This window comes from Panthera pardus, unplaced genomic scaffold (assembly GCF_024362965.1).
Source record: "Panthera pardus isolate Hobbes unplaced genomic scaffold, ASM2436296v1 HiC_scaffold_289, whole genome shotgun sequence".
Taxonomy (NCBI): Eukaryota; Metazoa; Chordata; class Mammalia; order Carnivora; family Felidae; genus Panthera; species Panthera pardus.
Genome location: NW_026526864.1, coordinates 112820 through 132636, shown reverse-complemented (window position 1 = coordinate 132636; position 19817 = coordinate 112820). Strand labels below are relative to the sequence as shown.

The following is a 19817-nucleotide window of genomic DNA, read 5'->3' as shown; positions in this document are numbered from 1 at the left end:
CAGGGTGAGGATAACCAGGAGCTATGGGATCCTGTGGTCCTAGATGCAAAGTGAGCGCACCTGGGACTCCTGTAAATGTTCAGTTGATGTGCATCAGGATACGTGTAAACCATCGATATTTAGTACAAGGGTAAGCAATTGTAAGAGACTCTATCTCTTGTTCATGTAAGTATAGTGTTCCTGGTAAAACAAACTTTGTAAACCAGACCCGAGTAGGTAAGCACAGAATCATGTGTCCAGAGAGGCTTCCTGGGGGAAACTGCTATAAGGAGAGGAAGCCCCAGGCCATGGCACAAAACCTTCCAACAACCCCTACCTGCACCTGCTCCTGGGAACACAAACAGAATGGTGCATAGTGTGCACCCCCTGGCGGTCCTGATCTTCTTCTACAGGGCGGTTTGTGTCTGGGCTCACAGTGACAACCCCTCACTGTGTCCTTGCACAGTAATACATGGCCGTGTCTGCAGACCTCTGACTGCTTAGCTCCATGTAGGCTGTGTTTGTGGATGTGTCTGCCGTCAGAGTGAGTCTGCCCTGGAACTTCTGTGCATAGCTTGTAGAATCATCTTCACGGTCAATGCTTCCCATCCACTCAAGCCCTTGTGCAGGAGCCTGTCGCACCCAGTGAATATAGTAATCAGTGAAGCTGTATCCAGATACTTTGCAGAAGATCTTCACTGATGCCCCAGGCTTCCTCAATTCATCCCCAGACTGCACCAGCAAAACCTGGGAGTGCACACCTGTAGAGAGGGGACAAGAGTGGATGAAATCAATGTTGACTGGTCCTGGTCCTCTCCTGTGTCCAGGGACTTGGCTGACCCTTAGCTGTCGCCACTGCCACCAGGTAGAGGATTCTCCAGCTCCAGTCCATTGTGAAGGGATGTGTCTCAGGGTCTCCGGTAGAGGATGGCATTGTACGGTGATGCTCTCAGGGCACAGACACACCCATACTTAACCTAGTGCTCTTAGGACTATTTGCATAGCCATGAGACAGAGTATTTCATACACAGGACCAGAACCATCTGGAGACGGTCCCAGAGACCGTGTACATTAGGACTCAGAGAGCACCAGTCTAATCCTTGTTTGAGGACATGGGTCCTTGGCCAGGTTCCTGAACTGTGTGCAGAGTGAGCTCCTGCCACTGATTGATAAGACCTTACAGGAAATTCTCCCCATTGTGGATCAGTATTGAATGAGGCAGAGACCACCTGAACCTGTTGTTGGCTCTGATATCTGGACGTCTTATTCCTGGAGAAGCGTGTCTCCGAACTGCTGCACAAAATGGGGTAATAAATGCGTCCTGGCTTCCATCTCTTAGATGAAGATACCTAAAAGCCCTGGAGTAGCAGCGTCAAGTGTCTTCTCACTGCCTGAGTTCATTAAATGCTCTGATGGAACAGGATATTTAAACACCCTTTAGCATCCCTCATCCTACTCATATTTTAGATTGCTTTCTGGAAAAGGAAACACTGGCTTCCGACAGGAAAGCCTTCCTCACCCCTTGTGCACCTACTCACCTGGGGGGGCAGCCTGGTGCTGGGTAGTACTGAAAGCTCCCTGCAGTCTAGGCCCTGCCCTGCAGGGAGGTTCCTGTTAAGACTCACAGGACATTTATTCCAGTGTCTCTACTCCAGCATTACATGGTGGAGGGGAGCAGAATATGCCACCCCAAATATGCCGCTGGAATGAAACATGCTTGAGAAACAGTCAGTGCAGAGACGCACTGACCATCCTTTGTTCCCTAAACAGAATATAAATCTCCTATGTGAAATACACCCTTTTTGTACCAGGAGGGGAGAAATGTCCTTAGCACCAGAAAAAGGAATTCAGGCCCCAGAATGCTGTGCAGAGAAACCTTAGTTCTTCACTACTGTAGTAACACTAAGCACATTGAAGCTCTCACTTTTTCCCCATTGAGGATGATATTAGTGTTGGGTCCTTCATATATGGCTTTTATGATCTCGAGGTATGCTCCTTCTATCCCTACTTTCTTGAGGGTTTTTATCAAGAAAGGATGCCGTATTTTGTCGAATGCTTTCTCTGCATCTATGGAGAGGATCATGTGGTTCTTGTCCTTTCTTTTATTGATGTGATGAATCACGTTAATTGCTTTGCAGATATTGAACCAGCCCTGCATCCCAGGTATAAATCCCACTTGGTCGTGGTGAATAATTTTTTTAATGTATTGTAGTATCTGGTAGGCTAATATCTTGTTGAGGATTTTTGCATCCATGTTCATCAAGGAAATTGGTCTATAGTTCTTTTTAGTGTGGTCTCTGTATGCTTTTGGAATCAAGGTAATTCTGGCTTCAGAAAGAGTCTGGAAGTTTTCCTTCCTTTTCTATATTTTGGAACAGCTTCAAGAGAAGAGGTGTTAACTCTTCCTTAAATGTTTGGTAGAATCCCCTGGAAAGCCATCTGGCCCTGGTGTCTTGTTTTTGACAGATTTTTGTTTACTAATACTATTTCCTTACTGGTTATGGGTCTGTTCAAATTTTTATATTTCTTCCTGTTTCCGTTTGGTAGTGTATATGTTTCTAGGAATTTGCCCATTTCTTCCAGATTGCCCATTTTATTGGCATATAATTGCTCATAATATTCTCTTATTATTGTTTTTATTTCTGTTGTGTTGGTTGTGATCTTTCCTCTGTCATTCTTGATTTTACTTATTTGCATCCTTTCCTTTTTCTTTTGGATCAAACTGGCTAGTGGTTTATCAATTTTGTTCATTTTTCAAAGAACCTGCTTCCGGTTTTATTGATTTGGTCTACTGTTTTTTTGGTTTCGATAGCATTAATTTCTTTTGTAATCTTTATTATTTCCTGTCTTCTGCTGGTTTTGGGTTCTATTTGCTGTTCTTTTTCCAGCTCCTTAAGGTGTAAGGTTAGGTTGTGTATCTGAGATCTTTCTTCCTTCTTTAGGAAGGCCTGGAATGCTATATACTTTCATCTTATGACCACCTTTGCTGCGTCCCACAGGTTTTGGGTTGTGGTGTTATCATTTTAATTGACTTCCATATATTTTTTAACTTCCTCTTAACTGCTTGGTTAGCCCATTCATTCTTTAGTAGGATGTTCTTTAGTCTCCAAGTATTTTTTACTTTTCGAAATTTCTTCTTGTGGTTGATTTTGAGTTTCACAGCATTGTGTTCTGAAAATATGCACAGTATGATCTCAATCTTTTTGTACTTACTTAGGGCTGATTTGTGTCCCAGTATATGGTCTATTCTGGAGAACGTTCCATGTGCGCTGGAGAAGAATGCATATTCTGCTGCTTTAGGATGAAATATTCTGAATGTATCTGTTAAGTCCATCTGGTCCAGTGTGTCATTCAAAGCCATTCTTTCCTTGTCAATTTTTTGTTGAGATGATCTGTCCATTGCTGTGAGTGGGGTGTTGAAGTCTCCTAATATTATGGTATTACTATCGGTGAGTTTCTTTATGTTTGCGATTAATTGATTTATATATTTGTGTGCTCTCCCATTTGGCACATAAATGTTTACAACTATTGGGTCTTCTTCATCTATAGACCCCTTGATCATGATATAATGCCCTTCTGCATCTCTTGATACAGTATTTTTAAGTCTAGATTGTCTGATATAAGTATGGCTACTCGGGCTTTCTTTTGTTGACCATTAGCATGATAGATGGTTCTCCATCCCCTTATGTTCAATCTGAAGGTGTCTTCAGGTCTAAAGTGGGTCTCTTGTGAACAGCATATAGATGGATCTTGTTTTCTTATCCATTCCGTTACCCTATGTCTTTTGATTGGGGCATTGAGTCCACTGAGGTTTAGAGTGAGTACTGAAAGATGTGAGTTTATTGCCATGATGATGCTTGTAGATCTGGAGTTTCTGATGGTGTGCTCTGGTCGTTTCTCATCTTTCTTGCTTTTGATATATATATATATATATATATATATATATATATATACACATATATATATATATTTTTTTTTTCATCTTTTGTCCCCTCAGAGAGTCCCCCTTAAAATTTTTTGCAGGGCTGGTTTAGTGGTCAAAAACTCTTTTAATTTTTGTTTGTCTGGGAAACTTTTATCTCACCTTATATTTTGAATGACAGCCTTCCTGGATAAAGAATTCTTGTCTGCATACTTTCTGATTCAGCACACTGAATAGACTCCGCCACTCCTTTCCGGCCTGCTGAGATTCTGTGGATAGGTGTGCTGCAAACCTGATCTGTCTTCCCTTGTATGTTAGGGACTTTTTTTTCCTTTCTGCTTTCATGATTCTCTCCTTGCCTGAGTATTTTGTGCATTTGACTATGATATGCCTTGTTGCTGGCCAGTTTTTGTTGAATCTAATGGGGGTCCTCAGTGCTTCCTGGATTTTGATGTCTGTGTCTTTGCCCAGGTTAGGAAAGTTTTCCGCTATGATTGGCTCACATAACCCTTCTACCCCTATTTCTCTTTCTTCCTCTTCTGGGACTCCTATGATTCTGATGTTCCTTTTTAATGAGTCACTGGTTTCTCTAATTCTTAATTCATGCCCTTTTGCCTTAATCTCCCTCTTTTTTTTCTGCTTCATTATTTCCTATTAGTTTCTCCTCTGTATCGCTGATTCTCTGTTCTGCCTCATCCATCCTTACCACAGCTGCATCCATCCGTGATTGCAGTTCAGGTATAGCATTTTTCATTTCATTCTGGCTATTTGTTTTCTTACTTCTCTTAACTCTTCAGGAGGGATTCTAATCTATTTTTGACTCCATATAGTGTTCTTATTATCGTGATTCTAAATTCTGGTTCAGACATCTTGCTTGTACCTGTGTTGGTTAAATTCCTGGCTGTCGTTTCTTCGTGGTCTTTCTTTTGGGGTGAATTCCTTTGTTTTGTCATTTTGAAGAGAGAAAAGGAATTAATGAAGTAGAAATATTGAGATAAAACAAATAAAATTACAAAAATATTAAAATTAAAAATTAAACACACACACACACACACACACACACAAATCTAATAGTTAATGCTTGATCCTAGTTGTGTTTTGTTTCGGTGTTGAAAGTGGTTTGACAGATTAGGGAAAAAAAAGGGGGCAAAGTAAATCACTTGAGAATTTGAAAAAATGAATACACTGATGTAGAGTAAAATGGGTAGATGGGAGTAAAATAGAATTTGAAAATAATATAGACAAAAGTAAAGTATATAGTAGAAAAAATTAAATAAAAATATTTTTAATAAAAATTATGAATTTTTTGTTGTGTATTTAAGAAAAAAGTAAAGAAATGAAAAAGAGAATAAAGATAAAAGAAAAAAAAGAAATAATTTGATAATTTGAAAAAGTGAATATACTGTAGTAGACTAAAGTAAAATGATGGAAATAAAAGGGAATTTGAAAAAATGTACATAAAACTAAAAAAACATACTAATGACAATTAAATATGATTATTTTGTAAATATGAAATTTATTGTCAAATAGGTTTCTATACAACACCCAATGATCATCCCAACAGGCGCCCTCCTCAATACCCATCACCCACCCTCCCCACCCTCCCACCCCCATCAACCCTCAGTTTATTCAGTTATTAAGAGTCTGTTATGGTTTGACTCCCTCCCTACAACTTTTTTTTTCCCCCTTCCCATGGTCTTCTGTCAAGTTTCTCAGGATCCAAATAAGAGTGAAAACATACGGTATCTGTCTTTCTCCATATGACTAATTTCACTCAGCACAACACTCTCCAGATCCATCCATGTTGCTACAAAAGGCCACATTTCATTCTTTCTCAATGTCAGGTAGTATTCCATTTTGAATAGATACCACAATTCCTTTATCCATTCATTAGTTGATGGACATTTAGACTCTTTCCATAATTTGGCTATTGTTCAAAGTGGTGCTATAAACATTGGGGTACAAGTACCCCTATGTATCAGCACTCCTGTATCCTTTGGGTAAATTCCTAGCAGTGCTATTGCTGGGTCATAGGGTAGACCTATTTTCAATTTTTTAGGAACATCCACACTAGTTTCCAGGAAGGATGCACCAGTTTGCATTCCCACCAACAGTGCAAGAGGGCCTTACATCAAATATAGTGCCTTACATCAATCCCTTGAAGCATTGAGTCAGTCAAACTAACAAGCCTTATGAGGAATCGGGCACATTTTGACACGTTGTTGAACACACTATACATTGTTTTGGAACCGAGAACAAGTCCTTTCAAAATCCCATGATGGGATGAATACAACTTACTAGAGATCCTGGGGGCTGCACTGATATTTGCTTGAGAGAACAGGGGGTTCCTAACCTCCTTATATCCCAGGTTATAAGTAGGTCCCGTTGCATTGGTGTCTGCCACTATCTGAGAAACAACGTGTTCAAACCGTTGGGAATGGCTGAGGGGTCTGATTTCATAGGCAAGGTCATCCAACTTCATGATACCTTCAAGGCCCCCATAGCACGTGTCCATGGTGACCATGGAAAGAGGAATCTCCTCCAGGTAGCCGAGGTAGTAACAGTCTGGAGGGATGAAGGGGTAGTCCATCTGCAAGGCTCCCTGATCATCCTGAGTCATCATCAGCAACTGTCTGGACCAAAAGAGTTTCTTGTGCCTCATGTGGATAACATGGCTCTTGCCCCCAAAATGCAGGCTATAGGACAGCCAGCCAGGCATCTGAACGCCCTTGCCGTGGTGCAACTCCTTCTTGGGAATTACCACCTCAGAAGAGATGTAGCGCCATGAGGGACGACCTTGAGAACCTTGGACAGGAGCCAGCAATGCCCAGAGCGCAAACAGCAAGAGGGGTGCCCTCAGGGTGACCTGGTCCTCTGCCAGCCTCATGCCCCTGCTCAGGGACATCTGCCAGTGAGAATGGATAAATGGAGGATCCTCAGCAAAACCAGGTCTAGACCATCAGACAGAACAGAGGGCTGTACCAGGTGGCCAGCACCCTACACCTCGGGGCCACCTGTGGGGTTAGGTAACAGTCACAGGGTGTGGCATTGGGTGACCCTGCTCATCAGTTCACCTGGGGTGGATGTGGGAGAGTCAGGTGGGCCATGGTCAACAGTGCTCACATGGACATGGGTAGGGACTTGGACCCAGAAACACGGCTCTATTCAACACATTCCATCTTTTCTCCTTCTACTTGGATACGGGATATGCAATTATAACACACTGAACTTCTCTACCAATTCCATGTCCTGTGGTACTGCTGGGTCACTTTCTCTGGATGACTGCTTTTCCTCATTATGGAGACCAATGCTTCCTACTTCCATGGGATATGGAGGTAGACTGTCAACTTTACCTTTGTACGTATTGAAAAACATCGCTTTGTAATGTTACATGTCTTATTCTGGTTGGCTATTAGTTTGCAGGCCATTTGATCCTTTTGGTTGTTGGTTTGAAGCTTCCTCTGTGTTGACTGAGGAAACATTTCCCAGTATTCTGTGTCATTATTGGTGAAGTACAAGGTTGTATTTTAGTTTTTTCTTATGCCATCTGGTGAGAACAGACAGTACTGCTGAACATGTGTGAGCCCCAGGGGATTTCCCCTCTAATCCCTTATTGTGGTTCTTTCCTGGCCTCTGGCAGTCTTCTCCCATGCCTGTGAGTTTCTCTCCTCAGGTGGAGCTAGATGCAGGGGAGTTGAGGTTACTTTGGCAGCTTGCACCATGGAGGCTGCACATGATCGAAAATGGTATCCACCATGGAACTCCCTTGTTTAAGTAACGTCTAGTCCTTTAAGATCCCTTGGGTTGGGCAGAAACCCTCAGAGTTGGCTTTTGGAGAAGAGTCTGCCTTTTCTCTGGGTGGCTGGCCTCCTAAATAAAGCTCAACTTCTTTTCCCATCAAAACTAAAACTTTGAACATTGACCTTTCCAGAAATACTCAGCTGAATTTGGGATTTCATAACAATAAAATGGAGAGTGGAATGGCAGTTGTCTGGGGCTGGCAGGGTGGGGCAATGAGGAGTAGATCTCAAGGGCTATGATTTTCTGTTATGCAAGATGATTAGGTTCTAGAGGGGTCTCCACAACATTACCCCTGTAATTAACAATACTGTACTGTATGGTTCAAATTTTGTGAAGAGTGTTGGTCTCATGTTCAGTGAGATCCTAACACAAAACAAAAGTGGAAGACACGAATTTTACTTCTCACATGACAGTATGCTGAACTGCATGGACACACTCTCTACTGATAATGTGAAAATAATTTAAAAGCATTTACATAGTTTGAATACTAACCCTGAGGATATGTCATTTACAAATATCTTCTTCCATTCCATAGTTTGCCTTTTACTTTTGTTGATTTTTTCCCTCACTGTGCAGAAGTGTGCTATTTTGAGGTAGTCCCAATAGTTCATATATGTATGTATTTAATTTTCTTGTTTTATTTTTAATTTAAATTCAAGTCTTCAGTCTTTGAGCTCCACGTTTACAGGAAGTTGACTTGTCATGATTAACTTTATGGGTTATCTAGACTGAGTCATGGGTGCCCAGATTCACCACTGTTTCTGTGGATGTCTGTGATGTGTTTCCAGAAGAGACTGGCATTTCCTTCCATGGTTTCTGTCTGGGCATCACGCATTCCATTAAGGTTGTGAATAGAATCTGAGGCAGAGGGAGGAAGAATTCCCTCATTTTTACTTCCCATGTGCTTGTTTGAACTGGAACAGTGGTCCCCTCTGGCCCTTGTTATGAGTGTTATATCATCAGATCCCTATGTTCTGAGGCTAGACCCTAGTTCAGAATCAGACATATTACACCACTGGTTTTCCTGGGTCTCCAGCTTGTGACAGTAGATCATGGGACTTCCGAACCTCTTTAGTCATGGAAACCAATGTGCTTTGGGTTCTGTTCCTCAGGAGAATCCAGACTAATACATGGAGATGATTTATCTCTTCTTTAGAGGAATTGAATAAAGTTGTAGCTCATTTAACGTCCTGAGTAGCAAGTGCCAGGAGGGAGTGTCACGTTGTTTGATTGGACAAGGGCTGGGTGAGGATAATGGGGAGCTGTGGGATCCTGTGTTCTTGGCTGCACAGGGAGTGCATGTGGGACACCTCTAATGGTTCAGCTGTTGTGCCTCAGGAAATCTGTAATTCACTCATGTTGAGGGACAGGAGTAAGCAATGGAAACATCTGTGTCTTTTGTGCATGTTAGTGCAGTTTTCCTATGACAACAGGTATCTAATTCAGAGAGTTAATAGGTAAGCACAGAATCCCGTGTCCAGAGAGGCTCCCTGGGGAAACTGCTGTGTGGACAGGAAGCCCCAGACCCTGACAGGAAACCTGCCTGTAACCTCCATCTGCACCTGCTCCTGGCAACACAAAGCAGAATTGTGCATAGTGTGCGCCCCCTGGTGGTGCTGATCCCCTCCTGCAGGGAGGTTTGTGTGTGGGCTCCCAGCGAGGTCCCCTCACCCAGTCTCTTGCACAGTAATATGTGGCCATGTCTTCGGCCCTCAGGTTCATCTGCAGATACAGCGTATTCTTGGCGTTGTGTCTGGAGATGGTGAATCGGCCCTTCACCGAGTCTGCATAGCTTGTGCTCCTTCCGTCATATCTAATATATGCGACCCACTGCAGCCCCTTCCCTGGAGCCTGGCGGACCCAGTTCATGTCGTAGCCACTGAAGGTGAATCCAGAGGCCACACAGGTGAGTCTCAGGGACCCCCCAGGCTTCACCAGGTCTCCCCCAGACTCCACCAGCTGCACGTTACACTGGACACCTGCAGACACAACACATCTTGGTCAGGAAACTGTCACACATCCACTGGTTCTCACTCATACGCACTCACATACTCAGTGTCTCTCATTCACCATGAATTACCTTTTAAAAAAGCAACAAGGAAAACCAAGCCAAGCACATACTCCATGGTGAGGTGTCTGTGTTCTGTCCTGATCACAGAATGGGAACACCTGGGATGCCTGGAGCTAGGGCTCCTCTCCCAGCTGCACGGTCGGGATGGGCTGGTTTTATCAGCACAGAGAAGGCCCTATTTGCATGTCCTCTTACATATATATCACACTGCAGACTTAGATTTGCTTCTTTAAAAGTGAATGGCAGGTTTAGGGATTCACTTCTAATCATCAGAGATGATGCAGAGATGCACTAATCATCAGAGAATTCCACCCCCGATCCACTGAGATATCACCTCACAACTGATAGCAAGGCTATTATAAAATAAGGCAAACACAACCAGAACATCTCAAGTGTTGCTGAGGATGTGGAGAACAGGCAATCCTAGAATTCACTTGATGGGAGTGCAACATAGTGTAGCTACTATGGAAAAGTGCGGTGAAATAACCCACTAAACTGAGTTCCTAATCTGCTCCCATACAGTTGACTTCATGTCCAGCTGAGTGTGAGGAAGGTCTGGGCCTCATGTTCTGTGGAGAGGCAGGTGCAGAGACAGGTGGATCCAGTGGATGATTCCTTAACTACTTCAGTAGAATGGACCCCTGGCTGACCGTTTTGTAAGACTTGACTCAGTGTGCCTGCCCACTGGTTGTCTCTGGCTTCCTGAACTGGATGGAGAAAAAAAGCAGTGAAGAGTAGAAACTACTCTTTTCTCTCACAGGAACGTGTATATACTGAGAATCCTTGAGAGAAAGTCGTGGAGTTGATGAAGATGCTGTGGGGTTTCGACAACCACAAGGGTCTTTACTCATGGTCTCTCTTCATGGGCATCAAAGGAAAACCTTAAGGAAAATAAAAGGAGAGAGGAGCTGCTCAAGTATATTAAATTTAGATCACTTGAATGAGTCAGTGTCCTCTGTTTGAAAATCACTTACATCTATTTTAAATGGTGGCCCGTGTACTTGTGAGGCACAGGTCTGTATATGAATTGATTTATCCCCGAGCTTGGTCTCTGTCAAGGTCGACACTACTATATGACTGTTCACTCTAAATGTTAGAAGACATCTGTGTTTGTAAATGGTTTAAGGAACAGTGTGTACTGTTTACTGGTCAGGATGAAGTTTGCAGGGCATGATGAGAAAGATGCTTCACAGGAAACCTGACCCTGAAACACTGGTTCTGGATATGAATTCTGAGATCTTGGGTGCCCCCTGGAGACCTGTGAACCTCCAGGTTCCCTACGTGGCTCCTGGTGTCCTGTGTGTTCCTGATGACCTGAGTGCCCCCAGGTGAACTGAGTGGCAGCTAGTGACCTCAATGCCCTATGGAGACCTGAGCATCCCCCTGGTGGTCTGAGTGCTCCATGCAGAACTGAGCGACCCTGGTGTCCTCAGCTCCCCCTGGTAACCTGAGCACCCCAGGAGATCTCAGTTACCCCTGTTGTCCTGAATGCCCCCTCGTGACTTTTAGGTAACCTCAGGGCAAATCGCAATTTTTGGGCCGATGCTCAGCTCTCAGAAGTCCTTTGTGGTGTTTGAGCCAGCTCTGTGGCTAGGCCTATCCTGTCCTGTTCACCCTTAGAGGGGGTTCTGATTGTGTGGCTGTTAATCCTGGGGGAACCTCCAAGGGGGTGGCCAGCACCTGCTTCATCCCTCTTCCTCTTGCCTAACAAACTGCCTAACTCTTGGACATGTGGCTCTTGTGGTCTGGACCCTAGTATGTGATATAGAATATATGATAGTATGTGAACCATCCACTGCATCCACTCTGCTGGGGTCGGTGGATCCAATTCCACCAGAAATTACTGGTTGAGATGGAGAACCCCAAGATGCTGCTAGTGAGGTGCAGAGTGTGCAAGGCACTCACCAGTTGGGCACAACCCCTGCAGCTGCACCTGGGACAGGACCCCTGGGGACAAGGAGACTCAGCCTGGGCCAGTCACCAGCAGTCACAACCATTCCCATCATCCCACATCTGACATCTGAAACCCTCATCTTTGGGACCTCTCACCAGGCACAAGGAAGGCCCTGCAGTCTCTTCTGTTTCTCGAATACAGTTCTGCCTTCCTTAGGGACTTCAGCACTGTCTGAGGAGAGAGCAGTGTGGGCTCCCACACCCTGAGATTGGAGTTTACTCTAGATCTTGAGAAGTTTGCCTGTGTGGGAGGAAGCATGTCCTGATAAGTGGACAAAAATTGAGTCAGGCTCCCCTGGTCCTTCCAGGTCCACCTGTGGGCATCTCTTTGTGGATCTGCAGGCTTGTTGGTCCTCGGTCAAGGCAACACTTGGTCTATGAATTGTGTTGGAGGCAGGTCAAGTGATCGCCTCACCTTTCTGATCAGATAGTGAACAAATGAGTGGACCACAATTCACTATACTCTATCTGTCCGAAAGATATTTGAAGGGATCCATACTTTCTCCAGAAAACTTTCCAAATCAAGTCTTTAAATACATTCAATTTTAACAGTCATTCCACACATAACTGCATAGGAAAAATCTATATTGATGTCCAGTCTGGTGTAAATATAACAAGCAAAGGACACTTGTTCCCAGGATCATAGTTCTTTTAGTTTCCACACTGATGTATTAACCTCACCTGACAACCACCTGCAAAGCATGGGCACACCTGGAGACTTCTGATCTTGATGGTTCTCTGCTGAGGGGGTTTGCTTCCTCAGTCATCTGCAAAGCTTGGAAGCAGTGCCGACATCTTTAACTGCACAGACACCAAGACATGGACACCTTTCTGTCACCTGCAGATATGATTCCCATGCATGGCTGGTGTCTCCATCTCCTGAGAAATCCCCATCCAACACAAGGGGCTGTTAACTCAGGGAGGAGGCACAGATGTCACAGAAAAGTGGGGGACTCTTCACTGATATGGACATAGACCATCAGTATCTGAGGTAAGAAGTTAATGGCACTAAAACAACCACATTAATGAAAATGGATTGGCTGACCTGGACATCATTGGAATCTAAAAATCCGGAGCCTAAAGAAATTGTAGAAAATGTGTTCATAGTCCTGAAGGCATGTGCCAAGAGGATAAATGCTGAGTTAGCTGAATAGACCTCAAATAGAGATCAGAATGCTAGATAGTAAATAGATAAGAGGATAGGTGATGGATGATAGAGGGTAGATAGAGGATAGATAGATAGATAATTTTATGTTATATTAAAGTCATTATAGAGGATTCACATCATTATGAATGTATTATAATGAAATTATCCACTACTGGCAATATTTTTTAAAAGACCATAATTTCATACGGAAAAGAATATTTGACACCAACTTGAGATATACAAAAGAAATAATTATGACTTCAATTTTTTCTGAATACAGCTTCCACATGGGGTAGCACATGCCTGCTTGTAGATTCCTCCTCCCTCTGGGGCTTTGGCTTCCATTCCCATTTGTTCCCAGGGTCTCCCTTCCCAGGATGTCCTGAGCTCTGGGATGTGCAGGGACAAGAGCTCTGTCCTGGATCTGGACCATCGTCCCTCTGGCCTAACATTTACAGCTCCTTCCAGGCCCTTGCTCAACCACCAGGCTTCTGCCCACCAGGCTCCATGCCTGCATCCACCACCTGCCAGCCTCCTTCTGGACTCTTCCATTCATTTCCTGTGGATTTAACAACAGTTTATTAGGTTGGCAGGTCTCCTAATAATAATTCGCATTGAGGAAAGAACTGTATAGGTAAAACATGACAGACTCTCTATACAATAGCCTTGAGTTCATTCCCATGATGTTATTATTTTGCACCCCATCTCAGCCCCTTGACCCCACAGTCTTGCATTAGAAACTGTCACTTTCATGAACTGAACTAAATCTGTCCCCCCTACACAACTGGTCCATCCTATCTATCTAATCTATATGGTCATCAGACAACCACCAAGCTGAGAAGGAACACAATACAGAGTGTGAAGACATAAGTATTTATGAAATAATTTTATAAAATTTTATCTAATAATCAAAGTAATGAGATATTTACAGAAGTAAGTTAAATATGGTAAATGACCATGTTTATTATAAGATTCTATGAGTTTAGATGAACATAATCAAGTTACAGGACAACCGAGTAACCACAGGTCAAAGAAATGTATCCTTCTCAGGTCTATCCAAACCCTTTCCTTTGCACACCAATCAGTTTCCTATCTCTCCCTTTCTCTCTGGGCCTTGCATGTTCTCTGTCTCAAAAATAAATAAACATTACAAAATAAAGATACGTACAGGTCAGTGATATTTAATGGAGAACCCAGAAATAATCCCCTTCATCTTTAGTCAACTGAATTTTGACAAGAGCAGACAACATGACATTGGCGAGCAAATGGTCTTTTTAATAAATGGTGCTAGACAGCTGGCTATCCATGTGCAGAGGAATGAAATTGCATCCATATCTCACACCATATACAAACATCAAATCAAAATGGATCAACAGTTTAAATGTAAAATTATGACCTCTGGAAGCAATATATCGAGATAAATCTTCATGACCATTGGGTTTAGCAATGCTGTTAGAGATGACACCAAAGCACAAGCAAGGAAAGAAAAGTAGATAAATTTAGTTTTCTCAACATTAGAAACCTTTGTGCACCAGAAGATGCTATCCCCAAAGTGAAAAGACAAACCCTAATGGAAGACAATATTTGCACAGTATTTGCTGGTAAGAGCCTGTTATGCAAAATGTATAAAGAGTTTTTACAACTCATCAACAAAAAGACAACCCAATTTTTAATATGGACAAAGGATTTGAATATATCTTTCCCCAGTGCAATCATACAAATGGTGAATACCACTTGAAAAGATATTAAACATCAATAGTCCTTATGGAAATGGAGATTTAAAACACAGTGAGATACCCTTTTACACGCACTAAAAATGCTCTAATCAATACAACTATAAAATCACAAATGTTGGTAAAGATGTTGAGAAATTGGAACCCTTCAACCTTGCTTGTGGAAATGTAAAATGGTGGAGACTATGTGTAAAAGAGTTTGACAATTCCCCCCCCTAAAAAAGATAAAAACATAGAATTACCATATGGCCCAACAATACTACTCCTAGATGTATATCTCGAAGAATTGAAAACAGTTGTTTAAACAAAGTGTATGTGCACATACATAGCAGTACTGTTCACAATAGCCACATTGTAGAAACTATGCAAATGCCTGTCGGTGTGTGAATGGATAAACAACCTGGGGCAGACCCTTAAGCAGGAATATTATTCTGTCATACAAAGAAATAAAAGAAAATGTTGTGGCTGTAGAGAATACTGGTTTCTCAGAAAGCTATCACAGAACTCCACATCTGCACTTACATCTGGAAATTTAAAGCAAAGCCTTGAGCAGGTATTCATGTTCCCGTATTCATAGCAGCTTCTTCACAACAGCCAAAAGATGGAAGCAACCCAAGTAACTATTCACAGGTGAGTAAATAAACAAAATGTAGTATATACACAATGGAATATAATTCAGCCTTCACAAGGAAGAGAGTTCTGACACACACCTGCACACCGACTGAACTTGGCAGTCATTATGCTGAGTGAAATGAGCCAGTGACAGAAGGAAAATACACTATGGTTCCACTTAAGTGAGGTGTCCAGAAAAGTCATACTCAGAGACACCAAGTAGAATGTGGCTGTAGGGGCCGAGGGGAAAGGGGAATTGGGATTTAGGGTTTAATAGATACAGAGTTTCCCTAGGGGAACATGACAACGTTCTGGAGATGGATGTACAACAGTGTGAATGCAGTTAATGCCAGACAACTTTATGCTTAAAGTGACTTACGTGGTAAGTGTTATGTTACATACATTCAATCAGAATTTAAAAAGGAAGGACTGATACACGTCACAACATGGGTGAATGCAGAAAACATCCTCAGTGACAGAAGCCATCCAGAAAAGGCCACTCAGGAACCATCTTGCTCTTTTTTTTTTTTTAACATTTATTATTTATTGTTGAAAAAGAGAGACAGAGACAGGTCATGATAGGGGGAGGGGTTAGCAAGAGGGAGACACAGAATCTCAAGCCATCTGTAGGCTCTGAGCTGTTAGGACACAGCCAGAAGCAGGTGCTCCTACCCATCAACTTCAAGATCACGACCTGATGTGAACTCGGCGTTTAGCAGACTGAGACCCCAGGAGCCCCAGGAACCACCTTGCTCTTTAAATCCCCCCAGGTTACACAGATAGGGGAAAGTCTCAGGAGCACTTCCCCAAAAGAAGCCAGATCAGATTGGAAAAAGACATTTCACAGTGGGGCAGGTGGGGACACTTGAAGTGGGCCTGTGGTCTGGGGTCTAATGTGGAAACGCAGGGATTTCCTCATTTGGGGTTCTGTGGTGGTTTCTCGGGAGGGTGTCCCTGTTTGGGGTAAAACGCACCAAAGTATCTCGTGTGAAGTGGCAAACGCGGTAAAGAAACGAGCGTCCAGGTGAGGGTATTTGCGCTGCTGTGACACGTTCAGTGCACGTCTGAAATCACAGAGTAAGGTGCTCCTGCAAACAACAGTGTCAGCCCCACACGATAGAAGCAAGAGAGGGGTCAAACGCTGTGACGTAGGCCCACGCCCAGACCCAGCTCACCCAGGCGGAGAGGCCACGGGCCCTGCAGGAGGCAGCACGTGAGCCAGAGGCACGTGGGAGGGTTCTATTGGTGGCCACGTGTCTTGGGTGCAGCGGAAGCAGTGGGATTTGGAATTCCGGTTGTCCACAAGACGCCACTAAAAAGCTGTTAGAACTGCGAAAGCCAATGAAGGGACATCTCCCGGAAGTGGACTCGGAGGCGGGGAGGGGAGGCTGGAAGGCGGAGCCCACCACCCAGGTCAGGCTGGGGAACAACCCACAGCTACAGACCCAAGATTAGAACCCTCCGCGGAGAGAACCCCCCGGCTCAGGCCCCACCAGGGGAAGCTGTGCCCTGCGGCCCCTGCAGGAAACCCACCGCGCCTGCAGCTGGGCCCGGGAGGCGCCTGCTCGCCCTGCAGCCCTGCTTTCCTCCTGCGGACTTCGCTTCAAAACCACGCTCCCAACTTCCTCTTCTCCGCGAAACAGCGCTCCTCTCCGTGTGCTCCCCGCTCGGCCGCGGTTTTGCCACAGCTTGCTGGGCCCGGACGGCAATTCTCCGCTACTCCTGAAGAAACCCACTTTGGCTGGTAACATAACTGGCGGGTTATTTCCAAGGGCAACGGAAGGAGCAACGAGGACACTCGCAGGATAGGAGAGCAGCACACACACACCACGTGCACGTCTGCATGCTCCTGACGACCCGTCGGAAAGAGAAAGGAAGAGACGGTGCCATTTGCAAGCGCGGCGGAAGGAACGACGTGCCCCAGAGGAAATCTGAGCAAGGAGGTGGCAGGCCTGCTGTCCCAGGACAGGGCACTGGGGACAGAAAGGCAGGAAGACGCACGGGGGCGGAGAGCTGCTCTGTGCTCCTGGCCGCGGAGGAACCGCCCCTGTGAGCACGTCTGTCCTGCCCGGAGCCATCTGCAGCTCCGGGGTGTCGCACAGAAGTCCCCACGGCGCCGTGGCACACTCGGGAGGGACACCCCGCCCCGCGCGGAGGCCGAAGGGACCCGCGAGGCCAGAGCGGCGGGAGTGCGAGCTCCGCCAGGGGAGCCCGCTCCTGGACCGCGAACCGCATGAGGCAGCGGCGGGAACCGAGTGGGCGCGGAGCAGGAAGACGGCCGCGCGGCCCCGCCGCCCGGCGCCGGTGAGGTAAGCCCCGCGGGGGACACAGTGTCACCGCGCACGAAGCCGCGCGGGGTCCTTTCCCCCCAGGGTCTGGCGAACAGCGCCCCCCTCAGCCTCCAGGTTCCGGAAGCTCCTCTTCCCGGGGCCTGGCTTTCTCCTCGCCTGCTCCTCCCTTGGCGGGAGCTGAGGGGACCGGGTGCTTGTCAGTGTGGACGCGGGGCCACGTCCCCCAGTGCGGACGCGGGGCCACGTCCCCCTGAATCCTCCACAGTGGGCCCTAGGAGACCGGGTTGTTGTCAGTGTGGACGCGGGGCCACGTCCCCCTGAATCCTCCACAGTGGGTCCTGAGGAGACCGGGTTCTTGTCTGTGTGGACACAAGCCCAGGTCCTCCCGAATCCTCCACAGTGGGTCCTGACGACACCGGGTTCTTGTCGGGGTGGGCACGGGCCCTCATCTCCCCGAAGTATCCACAGCGGGTCCTGAGGAGACCGGGTTCTTGTCAGTGTGGACGCAGGGCCACGTCCCCCAGTGTGGACGCAGGGCCACGTCCCCCTGAATCCTCCACAGTGGGTCCTGAGGAGACTGGGTTCTTGTCTGTGTGGACACCGGCCCAGGTCCTCCCGAATCCTCCACAGCGGATCCTGACGAAACCGGGTTCTTGTCGGTGTGGACACGGGCCCTCGTCTCCCTGAAGTCTCCACAGCGGGACCTGAGGAGACCGGGTTCTTGTCGGTTTGGACGCGGGCCCTCGTCTTCCCGAATCCTCAGCGGGTCCTGTGGAGACTGCGTTCTTGTCAGTGTGGACGCGGGGCCACGTCCCCCAGTGTGGACGCAGGAACACGTCCCTCTGAATCCTCTACAGTGGGTCCTGAGGAGACCGGGTCCTTGTCTGTGTGGAAGCCGGCCTGGGTCCTCCCGAATCCTCCACAGCGGGTCCTGACGAAACCGGGTTCTTTTCGGTGTGGACCTGGGCCCTTGTCCCCTGGAATCCTCCACAGGGGGTCCTGACGAAACCGGTTCTTATCAGCATGGATGCATGCCCTCCTCCGCCGGAAGTCTCCACAGTGGGTCCTGAGATCAGGTTCTTGTCACGTGGACAGGAACCTATGTCGTCCTGTTCCCCCACTGTGCATGTAATGGCACAGACTTAAGGTCAGAGTGGTCCTTCATGAAGAGCGCCTTAGATGGTGTTGTCAAGGGCCTTCCTCCAGGTTGGAAATGGTCAAGGGTCTTGGGCGCATGACACAAGGCAAAAACAAAAAACAAAAACCCCACACTCTTTGAATTGTCCCCATTCTATCTTAGAGTTGGATGGCGTCACCTGGGCTTGACCTCTCCCAGTGGGCCTGTGCTGCCATGCCATAAAAATCCAAGTCCCAGGAATCAGAGCTTCTTTCTTCCTACCTCTGTGGGCTCTGGGGGCTTGGGGAGTGTCTTCCTCAGAGCCTTCCCCCCCTTTTTTTTTTTGCCTGTGTCTCTTGCCCTGTGCCTTGGTGTGCTTGTCATGGTCTTTTGATAGAGTGAAAAGTCTGGAGGCTCCTCTAGGGTGTCTCTGTAAACAGGCTGTGGATACTTTGAGTTTTTCAGTGAATGATGACTTTGGCGGTCTTGGACCAATCCAGCCACCTGCAGCATGTCAAGTGCTGTAAGCAACAGCTCAGAGCCAATGACGAAGACCCACAAAAGCCAATCAATGTCCTTGTCTCCCTCCCTTTGGACAAATGATTCCAGGAAGCCTTGCATTTCCATGATGGTATAGTGCCTGTCACCATTTCTGTCTCTCACGCTGGTCCTTGGACATGTAGGTGTAGTGGATCGTGACAGGGGAAATCTGGGATAGAAGTTATTTCTTCCCAGAGTCATGTTCTGTGGCCTCCCACACTGAGGTGTCCCACCCAATACCTGACAGGTGGGGAGCCATTGGCGACAGCAGCGAGGATTGCAGCCACTAGGGGGAGCTTGCCTTGGCCAAGACCTCCACCCTGAGTGCCATGATGCTCCTTGTAGATTTGCCTCCATCCCTAGCTAGGCCTGGCTAATCAAGCACAACACCACGGTGCTGGCCGCAACACAGTGGACCAACCAGCTGGCGTCTTCTTCGACACTAATCTAGGAACACTGTTCTCGGTGTCCACCTCCTTTGGAGGTGAATAGGAAATACACACCCCTGTACCCCCAGACTGGTGCCTGCTTGTTGGTCTCTGCAGGGAGTCTGACCTTTTATGGCACTGATGATTTAGGGTGGGGGTTTCTGGCAACACCTGGCATAAGCCCAAATCAAAGCTACAGACCACCAGCAAGCACCAGCTCCTT

The 19817-nt window shown here is 46.1% G+C and overlaps 2 gene segments (V, D, J or C); both read right to left on the bottom strand.

The window, feature by feature from the left end:
* Positions 1–426: 426 nt before the first annotated feature.
* Positions 427–871, bottom strand: LOC109261578 (immunoglobulin heavy variable 1-69-2-like). The segment is given in 2 exon segments: positions 427–740; positions 820–871. Coding segments are annotated over 2 exon segments (366 nt in total).
* Positions 872–6898: 6027 nt separating this feature from the next.
* Positions 6899–9868, bottom strand: LOC109261193 (immunoglobulin heavy variable 3-74-like). The segment is given in 3 exon segments: positions 6899–6915; positions 9334–9681; positions 9783–9868. Coding segments are annotated over 3 exon segments (411 nt in total).
* Positions 9869–19817: the final 9949 nt, after the last annotated feature.